The sequence below is a fragment of the Grammomys surdaster genome, unplaced genomic scaffold (assembly GCF_004785775.1).
Source record: "Grammomys surdaster isolate TR1022 unplaced genomic scaffold, NIH_TR_1.0 126109, whole genome shotgun sequence".
Taxonomy (NCBI): domain Eukaryota; kingdom Metazoa; phylum Chordata; class Mammalia; order Rodentia; family Muridae; genus Grammomys; species Grammomys surdaster.
The window spans coordinates 6,110,251-6,129,349 of NW_021620917.1; the positions used below are offsets into that span (position 1 = coordinate 6,110,251).

At 47.8% G+C, this 19,099-nt stretch overlaps 1 protein-coding gene across 9 annotated transcripts in view; it reads right to left on the reverse strand.

The window, feature by feature from the left end:
• Sun1 (Sad1 and UNC84 domain containing 1) overlaps positions 1 to 19,099 on the reverse strand; it is a 48,145-nt gene that overhangs the window by 5,627 nt on the left and 23,419 nt on the right. For 2 of the 9 annotated variants that reach the window (XM_028756126.1, XM_028756135.1), the window contains 16 exons: positions 18,345 to 18,529; positions 17,651 to 17,677; positions 17,373 to 17,552; positions 14,478 to 14,678; positions 13,610 to 13,675; positions 13,218 to 13,328; positions 10,591 to 10,689; positions 10,125 to 10,218; positions 9,524 to 9,582; positions 9,269 to 9,414; positions 8,534 to 8,788; positions 7,489 to 7,575; positions 6,280 to 6,323; positions 4,913 to 5,024; positions 2,570 to 2,824; positions 2,061 to 2,145 (listed from right to left, as the gene is read on the reverse strand). In XM_028756126.1, the coding sequence (XP_028611959.1) occupies positions 2,061 to 2,145; positions 2,570 to 2,824; positions 4,913 to 5,024; positions 6,280 to 6,323; positions 7,489 to 7,575; positions 8,534 to 8,788; positions 9,269 to 9,414; positions 9,524 to 9,582; positions 10,125 to 10,218; positions 10,591 to 10,689; positions 13,218 to 13,328; positions 13,610 to 13,675; positions 14,478 to 14,678; positions 17,373 to 17,552; positions 17,651 to 17,677; positions 18,345 to 18,529 (2,006 nt within the window). The remainder of the gene's footprint in view (positions 1 to 2,060; positions 2,146 to 2,569; positions 2,825 to 4,912; positions 5,025 to 6,279; positions 6,324 to 7,488; positions 7,576 to 8,533; positions 8,789 to 9,268; positions 9,415 to 9,523; positions 9,583 to 10,124; positions 10,219 to 10,590; positions 10,690 to 13,217; positions 13,329 to 13,609; positions 13,676 to 14,477; positions 14,679 to 17,372; positions 17,553 to 17,650; positions 17,678 to 18,344; positions 18,530 to 19,099) is intronic. The other 7 variants (XM_028756130.1, XM_028756128.1, XM_028756129.1 and 4 more) reach the window with 7 other exon arrangements.

Below are 19,099 nucleotides of genomic sequence, written 5' to 3' on the forward strand. Positions count from 1 at the left end.
GTGTGTGTGTGTGTGTGTGTGTGTGTGTGTGTGTGTGTGTGTGTGTGACTATGGGGGACCGTGGCTATTGAAGCTTTGTTTATGATTTCCTTGCACTGGTGTGAGGGGACAAGTAGCTTTCAGAGGCTACTTAACTAGTCAACAAGAGGCAATTTTGTTATAAATGTCCACCAGCCAAAACACCCTGGGAAAAGGAGTGACCAGTGAGGGGACAGATATTCTACCCTTATAGAGGAGGAGCAGGCAGCCAGGACATTAGTGCTAATAAGAACTGAGAGGTCAGGGCTGGAGAAATGGCTCAGAAGTTAAAGAATACTTGTTGCACTTGTCAAGGACCTGGGTTCTGTTCCCAGCATCCACACGGTGGCTCATAACCACCCATAATTCTAGTTTCAAGGAATCTGTTGCTGTCTTCTGATTTTATATTCACCAGGCATGCATGTGGTGCAAACACTCATAACATGAAATAAATATGAAACATAAAAAGAAGGTGGGGGCAGAGATCTGAGAAGTCTCACAGAGACACAGCAGGTCCCAACCATAGAGCACACGGGCTCAGTCTACCCTGGTCAAGCTTCAGTACGGTCTCTGACATGTAGAGAAGGGGCAGTGGATACGTAAACAGGCAGACAGCGTGGCTCTGATCTGCAGATGAAGACCTGAGGTCCTGGGCACCCTCTCCCTAGTCTAACAACAGCTGTTGGGGCAACCTCTTGGCACCTCGGGGGATTTAAGCTGGTGACACAAGTCTACAAGCTCTAGCATGGACCCAGAACAGTGACAGCTGCCAACCCAAACAGCCATTCAGTGCCTCTGAGCTAAATATAATTCCTAGTATCAGTTCATTTTACAATATATAATTAAGATCATCTAAAAATAAAGTAATTTAGACCAGGAAGCCATGCAGACCACTGAGATGGACCAGTAGTGATGGCAGCTAGGCTCATGACCATCTATGATTAAAAGATACTTAAGTTAGGGACACAGTGCCTCCACCCAACTGGGCATCCCACACTCATTCCCTGGATGGGCCATCTCACTGTGGTGTGAGCCTACAATTAGTGTGAAAATAGCCAGTTCCTTAGGGCTAGATCGGGTTAGCTGGTTGCTTACTCTTCTAGAAGAGCCTCCTGGTCTAAATGACTTTTAAAAACTGCTTAAGAGATGGTATCAGGAGGTTGGAGAGATGGCTCAGCAGTTGAGAGCACTGACTACTCTTCCAGAGGTCCTGAGTTCAATTCCCAGCACCCACATGGTGGCTCACAACCATCTTTAATGGGATCCAACGCCCTCTTCTGATGTGTCTGAAGACATGGACAGTATACTCACATACATATAATAAATAAATCTGAGAGATAGAGATAGATAGAGAGATAGAGAGATAGATAGACAGACAGATAGAGCGACAGACAGACAGCGAGCATATGCTGGTATCAGTCTGCATCTCACTTGCAAGTCCTAATTTCTAAAAGTTCTGTTTCTGCATGGCTTGTGCAGCAGACCCTCCTGAGATGCAGGTGTCTGTGTGTCTGCATTCTATTTCCAGAGAAGGCTTGGAGGCCTCATCTGGGTGTGCAATCACAAACACACAGCACACGTGAGGGCCCTGCAGCTGTGACTTCCCTATGATGATGAACCACACTTTATGGAAGCAAGGCAACCGCCCTCAGTTATAACACTTGGGCCAAAGCCTGGGTGTGTCCTGGGAATGTGCAGCCCAGCTTCCACACACCCCAGTGGGCAACTTCTTCCTAGGGAGAATAAACATTCTGGACCTCATCCAGAATGATACTCTACTGTCATACTGAAAGTGTGCTAGTGGTCGGGCAGTGGTAGCAGGTACCTTCTATCCCAGACTTGGGAGGCAGAGGGAGAGGCAGAGGCAGAAGAATCTCTGAGTTTGAGAATAGCCTGGTCTACAGATTCAGTTCCAGGCCAGCCAGGGCTACACAAGGAAACCCTGAGGGTAGGAGGCAGCGTCTTGTAGGTCCGCCCAGCTTCCTGTCCTGGTCTCACATGTTTCTGCTCTGTTGGCTGCTCTGCTTCCGTTGGTCACTCACCTCCAGACTCCAGAGCGAAGTCCACCATCCCAGTCTTGTCTTGGGAATACAGCTTCAGAGCATTGTTCACGATGACATGTGCTTGCTGGTGGCCCAGAAGGAAAACGAGCGTTACTGATACAAGCGAGTGCTCAGGACCTTGTATGTCTATGCTTGGGGAACACAAATATGCTACACTTCATCCAGTAAATGATGACAGTTCATGCAGGTACAAGAGCCAGGGTGTCCTAAGCACTGTCACCACCACTGAGGGTGGGTTGGACATCAGGTCTAGGACATGAAAACTACGGGAAACTGCATACAGTGGAAGTTTATTACCACACACAGGCATATGAGAAGTCCTGGAACAAAAAAGTCATGGATTCACTGAGTGCAAAGCTAAGGAATGCTTCCCTATGATGACAGCAGTAGTACCTCATCTGGGGCAAGGCTAAGTACATTATGTTCTCAGAACACTGGCACACATACCCGGTGTCTATGGTGGAGGCAGAACCTGTCTGTTTACTTACCGCTTCTGTGATTCCTGAAATCCCTGCCTGATTCACAGCAGACACAATGGCCTCAGATGTTGGTGCCTGTCCTGTCACGGTGATGTGGTGTGTGATATTCTGCAGCAGTTTCAGCTCAAGGTCACGCAAAAGCACCTGCAGCTCATTCTTGCTCATGAACCGAGAAGAAAGCTTCTGCAATAGCCACTCAAGGGAGCCGCCCTGCTGATCCTCAGAGAACATGAGCTGCACAGTCTCCCGGACGCGGGCATCAGCCTGGGGAGATGGAGGGAAGAATAAGCAAGTGTGCAGACGGCACTGCGGCAGCCCACTGCTCAGCTCAGCTCCAGAAGCAACTCGAGACACAACTCGATACAACTGCCCCCTTAAGATTCTTCTCAAACTGCTGGAACCTTCTAAACAGACTAGGAATGAACTAGAGTACTGCATGAAGGCTGTTTACACAGTCATCTACAGAGAGGAGATGTGTGCTCTGTGGCCCCACTGACTCTACTCAGCAGCTCCCAGCACACAGCCTCACAGCTGAAGCATGAGCAGGCCGCCATCCTCACTGCTCCTTATACACAGCTGGAGATCTGGCCTGTTAGGAGGCTGAGTCCCTATGTACCACATACAAAATTCCTTTGTCTCCAGCGAAACCATCACAGGGCAAAGCCCAGGAAATGCATCTACCTACCACAAAGCTGGGAGGGCTCCATACCTTCAACCCTGTTCTCTGTCCTCTCCAACAGACCCATTGTATACTCTTCCTCCCTCAGTCTCTCGGGACTACCTGATCCCTGTTCATCTCTATTCATTCATCTGTCACCGGACACTAGCAAAGACTTCCAGCCTGCCAGCACCCAGGACATGTGTGCAAACAGGAGACAGGTTCCTGTCCATGTACCTTGTAATCCCCACCACGCTCTCCTACCTCGTCTCAGCTCATTATCCAGAGAAGCCACCAGACATATTACAAATCAATTCTCTAATCTATGGTCTGAATATGACTTATGAGGACTTCTGCCAACATGATGCCTGTTTACATTCTCAATAGACCTAGAATAATCAGCGCGCAACATCTGTGGCATGTTGTGACATGGACAGGCAAGAGGGGGCAAGCATTGTGGGGGCCTACTATGGATGGACAGATAGGGACACAGAGTCAGTCAGTCTCTCCCTCCCTCCCTCCCTCCCTTCTTCCCTCCTTTCCGTGTGTCACTTGTACTGTGTGATCGATCAGGCAGAGTGAGCTCAGGTGTGAGTACTACACTACTGGGTTTGGGACAGTCAGGAGTCATCAATGTGTGACCTGAGAATTTCTACAACCTTCAAGTATAAATGAAGCGGTTTGGTCACAGAGTGTTTGCTTGGCCTATTTAGACTCCAGGTTCATCTCTAGCACCACAAAAATAACATACATGTTTTGGGGGATGGGATGGGGGATGGGGGCAGCTTCTAGACAGGGTTTCTCTGTGTGTAGTCCTGGCTATCATGTCCTAGAATTCACTCTGTAGACCAGGCTGGCCTGGAATTCACAGAAATTTGCCTGCCTCTGCTTCCCAATGCCCAAGTGTGTGCTACTCCATTCCCACCCACCCCACCTTGTCACAAACTTAAAATATAACTTTTAAAAAAAGTGAAAAATTCAGTAGGTAAAGGTGCCTGACATTAGGCCAGACCACCTGAGTCTGATTCTCAGGATCCACATGGTGAAAGAAGAGAATCAACTCCTCCAAGTTATCCTCTGATCGACAAATTCTCATATATCCCCACACCCCCACTAAGACACGATTTCTCTGTGTAGGCCTGGCTGTCCTGGAACTCAACTCTGTAGATCGGTTTGGCCTCCAACTCAAAGATCCACCTACCTCTGCCTCCTAGAGTACTGGGATCAAAGGTGTGCAACTGGCACATTCTTACAGTGTTGTGACATACATGTGCTTGCACAATCACACACACAATAAAATATTTAAATTGTAACTAAAAAAAAAAAAAAAGGTGGAGCTGCAGAGATGGCTCAGTGGTGACAAGCTCTTTACTAAGGACTGGAACACAGACCCATCGCCACATGACAGGCCGTGTTCCCACAACTGCCTATAACCCCAGCTCTGAGGGAGCAGACTGCCAGGGCCTGCTGATTTCCAGCCAGGCCAAGACACTAGCTGCATCCGAGGAAATGGGCTCTGAAGGATGGGAATTGACCCCTGATGGCTTCTTTTGATTTCTGTTCATGCCCCTGCATCTGTCTGCTCATGCAGATGCACACATTAAAAAAAAAAAAAAGTTTTGAAGGCAGCCACAATGGGTCACTTTGACACCGCCAGGTGAGCCTTTCTTTTCAAGGCTAACACCAGCACCTACCTGCTCACAGCTGGTCCTCAGATGCTGCCAGTCTGACAGCTGTGACTTCAGCAGGTTCAGTTCCAGTTCTAGGTGTTGCACTCGGTCAAGGAGGGGTTGCTCTTCATCCCTGCTGGAAGCCATCAGCCGGGGAGGGAGACAAGGGTCAGGGCTCAGAGGCACTCGGAGGAAATCTCAACCCTAAACAGAGCAGCATGTCTATGTCCTCAAAATCAGCAACAGACCAGAAATGAGCTGATGTCTACCCATGGCCTTGAGCTGAAGCTGCAGCTCTATGCTCATGAGATAGACAGTGGGATGGAAGGTGGTATCAGGGTATGATTCCTGACTGACTTTGGAGATACCCATAAACACTGCTTTATAAGAGATGCTAACAAACAGAAACAGTTCTCTCTGGAAAAATGTTCTGTATCTACACATTCAAATACCAAGTCAGTGTTCACTGAAACCAGGTCTGGGAAGAACAAAGTGCACCACACTCCCCCCCTGTTCCACACCACATGCAGAGAGCTCAGTAGCCAGCAAAAGCTGCTACCCAGTCACATCCACCTCAGCAACCACAAAGGCACACAATCCCAACTACAAGAAATCCCAGAGTGGGCACAAAAGATACAATGCTGGGCACAAGGGCCACCAGCGGTTAGGGATAGGAAGTGTGGCAGTCACAAAAAGATGCATGACTGCTGGGCCAAAATGCACATCTGCTCAGACACTGATGGAGTCAATGACGTCAGGGACGGAGAGAGGCTCCTGGCAGAGGAGTCCCCTAAGGACACAGGCGGCTCCTCATGGCCTAGCTATGTACTGTCTAAAGAAAGTCCTAGGGCTAGATTGATGGATCAGCGGTTAAGAGCACTAACTGCACTTCCAGAGGTCCTGAGTTCAATTCCCAGCAACCACATGGTGGCTTACAACCATCTACAATGGGATCCAATGCTTTCTTCTGGTGTGTCTGAAGACAGCTACAGTGTACTCATGCACATAAAATAAATCTTTAAAAAAATTATCACGCCGGGCGGTGGTGGCGCACGCCTTTAATCCCAGCACTTGGGAGGCAGAGGCAGGCGGATTTCTGAGTTCGAGGCTAGCCTGGTCTACAGAGTGAGTTCCAGTACAGCCAGGGCTACACAGAGAAACCCTGTCTCGAAAAACCATAAAAAAAAAAAAAATATCATTTAAAGAAAGTCCTAATTCCTCAGGACCTCTGTCCATTGCATGGGCCTGAGAAGATTCCCAGAAAGATACCAAAAGCTGGTAACTTCAGGTGACAAATGACAATTTGAACCTTAACAATCAGTAAACAGTTAACATTCTCCAAATGAACAGAGCACCATGGGAGACAAATCGGAGCTCCCTGAGGCACGTACCTGTCTGTTCTCAGCTTGGTTTCTTCCAGCTCCTTCTGGATAGCCTGGGAAGTGGGGAATACTTTGTAAACAGTTATACACTGAGTTCACAAATCATGTCGAAGTAACTTAAAACTTCACAGAATAAATGGCAAGTCTCAGCTTCTGAATGCCTGGGCAAAGGCATCAAGGTATGAGTGGGTCTCCTTCTGACTCAGAGTCAGTGTTCAGGTCAAGTGTGTTCTGGGTCCCCTGACAAGTTGAGGCCCTTCTCTTCCTGCTCAGCTGAACTTCCCTGACACCAACAATCAGGAAGTAGAAGCTGGTCCCAAGAGACCATGGGCTAATCTGCTTATTCCAACTCAGTAAATCATGTAAAACACTTCAGAGAGTACACAAGCCATCTGCCATGTCTAGCTTGATCCTGTGCCCTAAGGTCACTAAGCTCCACCAAGGGTCACATGACTGGCACTGCAGACCTACATCCATACCCAGTTTAGCAGCACACAATAGTGAGATTTTATGTAAAACATGTCTTATGCTTTGGTGAAGGCTGAGTGATATCAGGGGCTCATAAGGATTCTTGAGCAGGAGGTGACTCGATTTTAAAGTCAGCAAAGCCACTTCTGTTTGGTCAGGCTTGTAGTTAAGCAACAGAATTGAAATGCCCAGAAAACAAAATCACAAGACAGCTCTTCCAGTTGTACAGATCAGCAGCAAGACTCTCTGGCTACAGTCTTTGAAGAATACTGGCTTCCAGTTGATCCTTATTTAAAAACTGGTTTGAGCTAGTGAAAGGGTTCAGTGGGTGAAGGCACTTGTGCCAAGTTTGATGATCTGAGTTCAATGCCAGGACACAGAATGAAAGGTGAGACATGAGTCTGCCGAGCTATCCTGACTCCCACATGCACTATGGCATGCGTGTGCTCTTGCCTAGCGAGCAGGAGCTGGGGAGAGGGTCCGGTGGATAAAAGCATTTGCTGTGCAAGCATAAGGATCTAAGTTCAAAACCCCAGCATTCACATAAAAAGCTCAGTGTGGTTGTAGAAATGCCAATAACCCAATGCTCCAAGGGGTAGAGAAAGAAGGCACAGTAGAAGATCTTGTCTCAAAGGAAAAAGGCAGAGTGACAGGGCAGGATGCCCTCCTTGTCTGTCTCCATGTGTGCACTCCCATGTATGTGTGCCCACCAAGCAAACACACACAAACACACACTAAAAGAATAAATACCTCAGATTTTTCAGTCAGTTTTCTAAGAACATCTTCCAAGTTGGAGAGACGCACTTCATGGTCATGATGGAAAGTCATGAAGTCAGTCTGAGAATGAATACAGAATGAAATGGCTGAGAGTTCGGTATCATGTACATGCCATTAGGCAGGCCAGTAATTCTTACTGCATTCACCAGGTGGTGTAGCATCTTGAAGGTGTAGCCACACATGTCTCTGGCTGGAGGTCTCAAACCAGAGAGAAATCATACCAGCAGCTTCCTCTATATAAGAAGTAAATCAACTCATTTAAACTCACAGATCCACGGGGCTCTGCAATCTTCAGACCCAGGGCACACTCATTTCCCTCTATCATCTCTTACTCATACAAAATACATGCTATGTCCACACACATTCACCGGCAACATCCAAAAGCACCATTCACAATAAGGTCCTATCGTGTGATTAGGTACCTTATTGAGAAGGTGACTAGGGACAGGATGATAATGTCAAGCTGTCATCCCAGCTTTCAGGAGGCTGAGGCAGGAGGATTTTCAGTTCTAGCCCAACCTTTCTGGGCTCATTAAGGCTATAATCAACAAAAGCATCAAGTGAAATAGATTTCTTTTCATGGACACTTGCCTAGCATGCACAAGGCCCTGGATTAATTCTATACCCAGCACCACACCATAAGAAAAAAAAAAAAAAAAAGATTTGTGTTATACTGTGGATAGGAAATGTCACCTCAAAAGGCTTGGTCCTCAGCCTGGTAGACCCAGTCACTAGAGGTGACTGGATTAAGAGGGCTCCACCCTTCCGAGAGAACAGGCCACAGATGGGCTAGTTACTGGCTGACACCACTGGGCGGTGGCAGCAATGCTTAAAGGACTTTGATAGAGGTAGTAAGGCATCAGGGATGTGCCCAAAGGGCAGATCTTGTCCTGGTCCGTTCCTCCTCCTGCCTCGTGCCAGGAGGTGCTTTATCACAGTGGCAAGAAGTGCACTAAGAGTCACCATATGGGCTGGGGGCAATGTGCATACCAGGTACAAAGGAGTTTCTGGCCCTTACCTTCGCATCAGGTGGTTCTATGGCGCCCATCTCCTGCAGGTGCTGTCCAACCATATCCTTGACCCACAGGAACAGCCCTTCCCTGCCGTCATCCACTTGGTCTACCCGTATTTGGAGTTTCTGAAGCAGGACTGTCAGCTCTGCAAGTCTCTCATCATGGCTGTGGCACTGTGCACTCAAAGAGGCTACCTTCTGCCCCATGTCACTCTCTTGAGGCCACTGGGAAGCCTTATGATCAACCTGAGATGAAATCAGCTGAAGTCAAAACCAGAGGGGCACTCTAGCACAGATGGGACTGTGGTTCATTCTTTCTACTTTCATGTTGTGTTCACACTCGTAATCAAGTGCATTATATAATCAAATGGAATATCTAATTCTGCATCTGAGATGGTATAAAACTTGTGGTGTATATACATACATATATACACACATATACATATATATTTACTTATTTATACATTTGTTTTATATGTGTGTGTGACACACACAACACACACATCTATTTGTTTATTATTTTACACTTTTAGGGCCCTGCATGGTATATGCCTTTAATCCCAACTAGGAGTCAGAGACAGGTAGATAGATCTCTGTGAGTTGTAGTCCAGCCTAGAAAGTGAAAAGTCTGCTTAAAAATACCTTCTCCCCTAAGGCAGGGTCTAAGACTGCCTGTTCACAGTGGCGTGTCTTTAAAGAACACATGCTCATGGTGTCCCCAAGGCCTCTCTTGCTGGTTACCTTCAGAGATGGGCTCGAGGGAAGAGGGCTGGGTCTATGCACGCCCTTGGAATCATCCACCCTCTGAGTTGGCTGCACGACCGTCCAATTCAGCATCGGCAGGAGTGAGAATAAGTTGCCCTGGCCCCACAGGGAGGAACCAGCACCTGGGGAAGAAAGAAAGCCGCATGCAAATGCACAGGTGCGCCAAAGTACTCAGATTGTGTCCCCTGTGGGCACATGCTGGTCTCTGAAGGTTACCATGCCACGTCTTACCTAGTAAAAGTACGAGGGGGAGGAGCAAGACTAAAACCTTGCAAATATTTCGAAGGCACCTAAGAACAGAGAGGAACTGTTAACTTTGAAAAGACAGAGGTGGTGAGCCATCCTGCACCCCTGTGTGTACACCAATCGCCCTGCTGAAGTCTTATACACAATGCTCAGCCACCTGAGAGGTGCTGTCTGTACCACAAGAAAAACGCAGAGGGCCTGAGACCCTGTCCTAGGGGTAGCACCCACCTTGGTGAATTGGTGCCCAGAAAACTGCTCTAGACTAGGGAATGTGCACAGGGTCTGACGGGGCCCTCCCTCTGAATGCTTTTACATTCATCCAGTGTACTTAACAAGGGTACCTGCCGTTTCCACCTCCAGTCATTTGAAAAATCAACATATGAAGGTTTGTTGTAAAACATGTGACAATGTATTGATGCAGGCACTGCAAATGTAAACTAAGCCACTATAGAGCTACCTACAACTGATACAGAACACCTGCTTACCACCCTGTGCAAGCATAGATTCCAATGCTGACATGACACCCCAACCTGGACATAGGAGTCCCCAACACTGACATGAGATCTTCACACTCACAGTTTCTTACCTGGTAAGAAGAAACACATTCAGCCAAGAAATCAAAGTAACAAATTGGTACCAGCCGCTCCCTAGCCACCAGAAGGTTCCAGAGGCTGCCTTCCCTACAAGAAAAGGGAGCAAGTGTTCTGAGGAAACATGCTTTAGCAGCTGCTCATACATAGGTGGACGTCTCTGGGAAGCCACAGGCAGATTTATTGAAAGGACAGAGACTCTAAGATTAGTCTCCAGGGTAGAAGAGTGATCACCACCAGCCACACACTGAATCAAACGAGGGAAGCCCCACTGCCATGCAGCCCAGGCTATGTACCATGCGGCCTGAGGCCCAAACACCCACCACAAGACGCCATGCACCTGAAGCAGACAGCAAGCATGTCACATTGAGGACCTAGCATGAAGCTCCAGTCTGGTCTTGTACATTGCTTATCGCTGCCCCAGACTTTGTGAGAGCACTAACACAGAAGCCACATAACCACCTGGAGCAGTGACAGCCAGCCAGAGCACCGACCACATGGCCTCGGCTATAGACCACCCAGCAGCTCTGGTCCTGCGCAGTGCTCGAACCAAGAGGTCACCTGTGGCAGAGAAGACATGGCAGAGGGCACTGTGAGACAGACTGTAGAGTCAGCACGTCCTGATAGTAGAGTGAACCAGGCTGCCAATACACTCTGCCCAAACTCCCCCTTGCACTAAGCCAGGAGGACACTCAAACCTTCTTGAGAAAACCTTGCTACCCTCACTTAGACTCCCTCTTGGATAGTCTTTGATTCGAAACAAGGATGCCCATATCCCAGGCTGGCTTTGAACTCAGGGCACAGTTGAAGAGAACAGTCTTCCAGCCTTCCAAGTGCATAAGCCCTCATACTTGACTCACCGTGTTTTTTGGTTTTTTTTTTTTTGTGGGGGGGGGGGGCGGGGGAAGGGTAGCTGTTGAGATTGGGTACTACTATGTAGCCTGGCTGTCCTGGAATACACTATATAGAACAGGCTAGTCAAGAATTCACAAGAAAATTCACCTGCCTCTACTTCCCAAAGAACTAGGATTAAAGGCATGTGCCACCATGCTCAGCTCACCCTCAGTTTCTTAACAGAGAGGCAGGTACCTCTTCACCACACACTATCAAGGGGTCTAGAAGATGTTCATGAATGTAGATGGGCGGTGCCTGAAGTACTCTCAGTGGGAAGGTAGTAAGACACTGAAAGATACTGATGTTGCTGGGGCAGCGGTGGTGCACACCTTCAATCCTAGCACCTGGGAGACAGAGGCAGGTGGGTCTCTGAAGAGGCCAACCTTGTCTACACAGTGAGTTTCTGGATAGCCAAGGGCTATGCAGAGAATTGTCTCAAAAAACAAAATTTAAATCCCCCCCCCCCAAAAAAAAACCCCAGAAGATTCAAGTTTTAGAGCACCACTGGGTAAGTGTTAAAATGAATGAGCCTTCAACTAGTTATTACACAGAGCAGAAAACCTACCACTTCCTGATGCTGGCCTCATTTAGGACAAAGTCTTTTTATGTTGCCAGGCTGGCTTCTGGCCATGCCGCTACCTCAGCCTCCTAAGTAACTGTAGGTACGTACATGCTACCAACCACATGGCTTTCTAAATCAACTTTTCTCTGTTTTCTGTGATTGCTGGCAGACGGAGTCTCTTTGTGTAGCCCTGGCTGTCATCACACTCAGGTTCACTCACCTCTGCCTCCCACGTGTTGGGATTAAAGGTGTGTGGCCTGGCTGCTGGCTGTCACTTAATATCTGCAACTTTACCCCCATAACCATTAAACTATTTCAACATAACAGATAACAAGGGGCGTCGCTTAAAAAGAATAAAAAATATTTTCAAATTATTTTCATTTTTATCTTGTAACTTTTGCCTGCATGTGTCTGTGCACATGTGTGCCTGGCACCTGTGAAGGTCAGAAAGCATGGGATCCCCTAGAACTAAAGTTACAGACAGTTGTGACCCACAATGCAGGTGCTGGCTTCTCTGGAAGAGCCAGTGGTCTTAACTATGGAGCTATCTATGTAGCCTCAAAAGATTTAAACGGAGTACTGTTTGTGCTTATTCTGCCCATCCTGTGTATGAGGAGGGTCTTTTGAGGCAGGACTTCACTACATAGCTCTGTATGTATAGTATATATACTATATATCATATACGGTGAGCTGCTCACACTCACAGAGGTTCTCTTGACTCTGCCTCAGACCGAGGCAATTCAAGCTGAAACTCAGCTTAAAAACCAAACCTGGCTGGAGAGACGGCTCAGGGTTAATTAAGAGCACCGGCTGCACTTCCAGAAGTCCTGAGTTTAATTCCCAGCAACCACATGGTGGCTCACAACCATCTGTAATGAGATCTGATGCCCTCTTCTGGTGTGTGTCTGAAGACATGGACAGTGCACTCACATACATAAAATAAATAACTAAATAAATCTTAAAAACAAAACAAAACAAAAAAACAAAACAAAACATGTTGACCTAGAGTTGTTCCCAACGGCATATGTTACAGTTCTAGGCAAGGCTGGAAAGCACACTCTATGGTACTTCCTGGGGCTGGGAAGTCACTATAAGAGCACCTGCCAACACAAGTGTCAGTGAGCCATACTAAATAAATTCACAAAGTGCTCAAAGGGATCCTGTGCACTTTTTCTACTACTGCTGTTGAGACAGGGTCTCACTGCACAGCCTATGTTGGCCTTCAGAGCACATAGTCCTCTTGCCTTAGCCCCTTGAGTGCTGGGATCCCAGGCCTATGTCAACATGCCCAGCTGGTTCTCTGTATTCTAAACCACAGCTGTTGGGTTTTGTTTTTGTTTTAAATTTATTTTATCTATATGAGTAAACTGTAGTTGTTTTCAGACACTCCAGAAGAGGGCACCAGATCCCATTGCAGATGGCTGTGAGCCACCATCTGGGATGCTGGGAACTGAACTAAGGACCTCTGGAAGAGCAGTCAGTGCTCTTAACCACTGAGCCATCTCTCCATTCCCACAGCTGTTCTTTTACTGTCACTTTCTATAGTACTTTGTGACACTGGCAGTGCATATAAACCAAACAAACACATCAGTGCTTTCAACAAGAACAAACAGAACAAGGTACAAGATATAACCTGTGTGGGTGCAGAGGCGCCCCAGGGCCCCTGCTGCCCTGTGTGGCTGGGGCACTTTCGAGTGGGTGGCTGTGTGTGTCTCAAGGTGCTTCTTCCCCTTACAGTCATCACCTGTGGTGTGGAGTGGAGTGACAGGTTAATATGCAAACCTCAATCAGAATACCGCACAGAATGTTCAAGAACCTAGGAAACTATCACCCTAAATCACAGCAGGCAGAGTCTGGGGATGACTCACTTCCAGTACTGCCAGCTGGTGTCAGCCAGATTAGCCATGCTAGGGAAGCCATAAGCTAGGGTGGGCTGCTCCTTCTGTATGGCTGGAGGCCCAGTATTACCATGGCACTGGGGCTCCCCAAGACCAGCACCATCTTGAAAGAGGAAGCTGTACTCACACAGGGACTCCCCGTCCACTCTGGAAAGTTCTCCGGCACTCATCCTCCCACAGTGACCGAGATGGGCTGCAACACATGCAGAAGGGGCTTAGGAAGCTCAAAGTCAGCTTGAGGGCCAGATGCCCTATAAAGCCAGTGTGACCAGAGACCACGCCTCAGGAGTGTCAGAGATGCTGATGGCTCCCATCACACAGGTGAGCACAGGCAACAGGAAAACCAAAAGCTGCAGGCTGTTAATACGAATTAGCAGTCACAGAGGAAGACAGTCTTACCTAAGTGGGATTCTAACCGGCATGCAAATGAACTGGTTTTGCTTAAAGTTAATAAGCAAAAGTCAAAAGTTGAGTTCATTAACTTTATTGTTGACTATGTTTTAATTATGTGTACTTGTGTATGTGCACATTCATGCAGGTACACCCAAAGGCCAGAAGAGGGCCTCTGATCCTGATGCTGGAGTTATAGGCAGGTGAACGCCTCCAAGGTGGGTGTGGGGCCCAGACTCAGGCTCTCCACAGGAGCAACAACAAGTGCTCTGACCTGCTGAGCCAGCCCTCCAGCCCCCATTCCTACTTGTTAAAAACTTAAAGCTTCGAATCTGAAGGACAGAACAACTTCACAGAGTTGTCCTCTGATCTCCAGGAGTACCTAATACATACAATAATAAAGTTCTAAAGCCTAAATCCTGACAATTTTCAGGAAGCTGAACTATACACAGGCCACAAGCGCCACAGGAAGAAGAGCCGAAGAAAACAGCTGAGAGAGCGGCATGAAGCCCACAGAAGACGCAGAAGAGCTCAGAAGAAGCAGGGCTTTCTCCCCCTTGAAAGCATGATTCAGTGGAGAAAGGAGAAAAAAAATATTTAAATACCTTCTGACTCATGGCTCTTTGTCTCATAAGTCTGTGATTCATAAGCTCTGGATTCATAGCCTTTCAATTTGTAAGTTTCTGATTCAAAATTGAGCTTCATTAAAACCACTTGGAAAAGTTGAACTATAAATGATGCCAAGGATGAGGTGGTGCACTTGGCCAGCCACAGAGTCCTATCCAGGTAAAAGGACGCACCGCCTGCTGGAAAACCAGGAACACACCAAGTCATTTCTTCCCAAGACTTGTTTACCCCATGAACCAGATGGCCAAACTTTAAAGAAAAGCCATGTTGCAAAGCATTTTAAAGCTGGACACTTGGGAAGAGACCGCCTGAGAAGAACATCCACCAGTGAGCCAGTTGGAGATGCAGAGGAAGCACTGTGGTGGCCTCTCCAGAACTGAGAGCTCAGGCTCTGGCACAGCAGCTGAACACTTCGAGGCCCACTCAGTGAGGAGGCTCCGTGGAGGCACACACTGAAGGCTCCCTGGCTCCTGCCATGCTGGGCTCCAGCAGGCTCTTCTGTGAACCTCGCATGTGGAGGGAAAGGCTGTAAACCATGTCTTCAAAACTGTTCTTGAAAAATGGCTTCTTCATAGCGTATGGAGCACAGTGTGAATGGTGGCTGCTGTCCACCCTTGGGTATCTGTGGGGCACTGGAGACCCATGGCCCATGAAGACCTTCTTCCACTTTCTCCCAAGCCCAGACATGCTCAGTATGTTCAAAACGTGAGTAGAAGGCCACCGTGAATCAGTTCACTAAAGTCTGAGTGGTGTGATTTGAAAGAAAATACTACAACTTTAAAACTTCAGAAGAGTGCTGGAGAAACAGCTCAGCAGGAAGGAGCCCTTCCAGAGGACCACATCCACACAGTGGTGGCTCATGGCCACCCATAATGCCAATCCCGGGGATTCAACCTTTCTTGACCTCTGCAGGGCACTGCACACACATGGTGCACGAACACATGTGCAGGCAAAAACCCATACGTGTAAAGTAATAATAAATATTATTATGGTTAATCTTAGTTTTTTTTCCCTGAAAGAATAATGAAAGATCTATTTTCCAATCAGAATGCTGTACTTCAAAATCACAAAGGCGGGCAGTTAGCCCAAGGTCAAGAGGCTCCCGCAGCCACCAGAGCACAGGCCCTCACAGGCTGGAGGGATGCTAGAGACATGCTTGGCGGTCTCCTGGATAATCAGACACTCACCACACTGCCAAGATGTGAGCAGAAAAAAATGCTGAGTTGGCAAGGGTAAGAGGTGCCAAGACTGGAGACGTGTGTTTGGCATGTGCAAGGCCTGGGGCTCAATCCCCAGGACCAAAAAGTAAAAGAAGGGATTTGTCTGCTTGTCTGCTGCAGAGATAGCACGGCAGGCCAGCCTTTATACTGAAACAGCACACACAGCAAGGCACCAAAATAATCTCAATTAGCATACAAAAAAATCTGCACAGCTCAGTGTACAGGCTGCACTGCTGGGCCATGCAGTGGTCTTTCTGTTACAAGTTTCATCTCATTAAGTAGAAGCAGAAGCCGCTGGAGGGCTGAACACAAGAGCACACACTAGCACCATCTGGCACTGACTGGGACAGTACGGCAGAACTCCAGAACAGGGCGGTAATGGGGATACCTGTTTGGCCTGATCCCTGCCCTGTCAGCTGTGCTCAGCTGTGCAAAGGAAGCTGTTGGGACCATCTGAGATGAGCCCTGACCCAGTGAGAACTTGGTAACGCAAGGCCAGAGGGAGGCACCAAGTTCACTGTGGCTCTCACACGCACATATACAAGGAGGAAAAGCAGTGTCACTTGGTCCAGTCACCTGTCCTTTCCCTTTCTGATTCTTGCCTTGTGACATTAATGTTAAAGTGCTGACAAAGCCTTGGACACAAGAACAAGACTGCAGACACACACACATTACACTGTGAAATACAACCAACCCCACCACAGCTGTGCCCAGTGATAGGCCAGTGCTGTGCTGTGGCACTGCTGGGGTCTGTACTCCTGTCACCCAAAGGCAGGGGCATGGAAGAGCCCTACACTGCAGGGCATTCTGGCCCACAAGGACAGACAAGGGGACAAGCTAGCTTTATGGAACCTCTAGGCTTTTGCTTTTTTTTTTTTTTTTTTTTTTTTTTTTTAGTTTTTAGTTTTTAAAGAAGAAACTGGACATGCGCAATAAGGACTGAATTCCCAGTGCTGCTCCTGGCCCTTCTTGTGACACTCATGGCAGGGAAGGTCCAGCATCATGCCTGGAACATAGAAAGGTCTATGGTCCTTCTTAATTTTAGGAGAAAGTTCAGGCAGTCCAAAACCAACCTGCCCGCTCGGCTACTTCTGATAACCTCTGTATCAGGTGGAAAGGTCAAGATGCTGGCACCTACCTCTACCATGTCCAATGATGCCCCCACCCAGATGCCAGGCTCCATGTTGCCCTCCCAGAGCACCTGTCTTACAGCATCACACCAGAGCCCTCCCTCTCAGCAGCATCAACTTCTGGTGCTACAGCTACCTGAGTATCTGGGCTGTACTGGGTGACACAGTGAAGCACCCGAGTTAGAAGCCACAAAAGTAGGAACTTTCTTTGGTTCATTGTCAAGTCCAAATTTACCAAATCCGAGCTACTTTCAGTCACAAAAATACAGACCTCAGAACCACAGACTGGGAAGCAACAAGTAGGACAGACTAATTTGAGCCTATTTAACTCTGAGAATACTGAGTTCAACTTTGTAAGGGAAGGGTGCAAGACACCAAGGCCTGTGCTGGGATGGAACACAGAGCTCGGCATGTGCTGGACAAACACTGTATCAGGAGCCACATCCCTGCCCCATAGTCAGATTCACAGGAGGAGGAGGAGCTGGGCCGACCTCTTTACTAAGTACAGAAGCAGAAGACTTACGGGCTTTGAGAATCCTGTCTCTGGAGTAAACCCTGGAGGTGGTCCCGTGGATGGCGGAGTGGGCTGTGAGTGCATCTGTGCGTGCTGAGAGCATCCTGCAGTCGCGGCAGGTGTAGCCATTGCTGCTCGCCACCTCAGCTGTCAGGTCACCATTTCCCTGAGCGACAGCTTTATGTCCACCTGAGGTTTTCAAAACGGAAACGAAAGCTGGTGATCACTATAGCTCACCTAGCAATGGCTTCTAGTTTAAAAAGTGTACAAAGTACCAAAGAAATTACCTTTAAGGTCGCCATCATCATCGAGACCTGAAACAAACACACACATTACACTGTGAAATACAACCAACCCCACCACAGCTGTGCCCAGTGATAGGCCAGTGCTGTGCTGTGGCACTGCTGGGGTCTGTACTCCTGTCACCCAAAGGCAGGGGCATGGAAGAGCCCTGCACTGCAGCGCATTCTGGCCCACAAGGACAGACAAGGGGACAAGCTAGCTTTATGGCACCTCTAGGCTTTTTTTTAGTTTTTAGAGACAGGGTTTCTCTGTGTAGCGCTGGCTGTCCTGGAACTCACTCTGTAGACCAGGCTGGCCTCGAACTCAAGAGATTTGCCTGCCTCTGCTTCCCAAGTGCTGGGATTAAAGGCGTGCGCCACCACTGCCTGGCCTAAGTATTTTCTAATGACTCAAAAGTATCTTCACTGTCTAGTTACTTAGTGTTTTCGAGAACATACCAGGACTTTTATACCAAATTTAAATGTGCCATATTAAAAACGGCTGTAGGACTGCTGCCTGCTTACTTAATCAGTCATGTTTCAGTGAGCAGTACTAACACCTCACCTAAACCACTTAGGCAGCAGATGAAGGCAGCACCCACATCCCCCCTGGAGACCTGACCTCACTGTGCTCCCTCCCAGAACAACTGCAGGCACAGCCACACTTGGGATGAGGATGTCTGTATCTCTAGTGACTAACCCCAGAAGTGGTCCACTTTGGTCTGCTCACGAATCAGAGACTCATCGAGCACAGGATGCTGCAGCACCGTGGCACTCCGCAGGCTGCAAGAGCTGTCATGGCTTGCGCTCGAGGACAAGCCCTTCCCTGACAGGTGGTTGATACTAAAAGCTGGCTTGCTTGCACTTCTTCTCTGTTTGACTGTCCTACAAAGAAGAAACACAGTTTTAGACTTTGCTTAGAAAATACAGAATCATTAGATTTTTACCAACATAAAATTTGTGCCAGAGAACACACACAGCATTTTAAGGTGAGTCATTTTCTTATGCTGTGTCTGGTATAATCTAAACATCCATTTATCTAAAAAAGGAATTTTTTTTTTTTTTTAAAAGCTGGAGTCCAAGGAGTTATTCTAAAACTGTAAACACAAAATAATTTCAGACTATTCTGGGCCTGACAATCCAACATTGGCTCAAACTTGAAATAACCTGAAAATAAAAAATGACTTCGTTGTCAAACAAATGCTGAAGCTCATACATTTAACCATGCCACCTCCTTTTCTGATCAAGTAACACCAGGCACAGCAAAGGTGATGGTTAACTCAAGAACTTCTTCTGGGGCCGGGCGGTGGTGGCGCACGCCTTTAATCCCAGCACTTGGGAGGCAGAGGCAGGAGGATTTCTGAGTTCGAGGCCAGCCTGGTCTACAGAGTGAGTTCCAGGACAGCCCGGGCTACACAGAGAAACCCTGTCTCGAAAAACCAAAAAAAAAAAAAA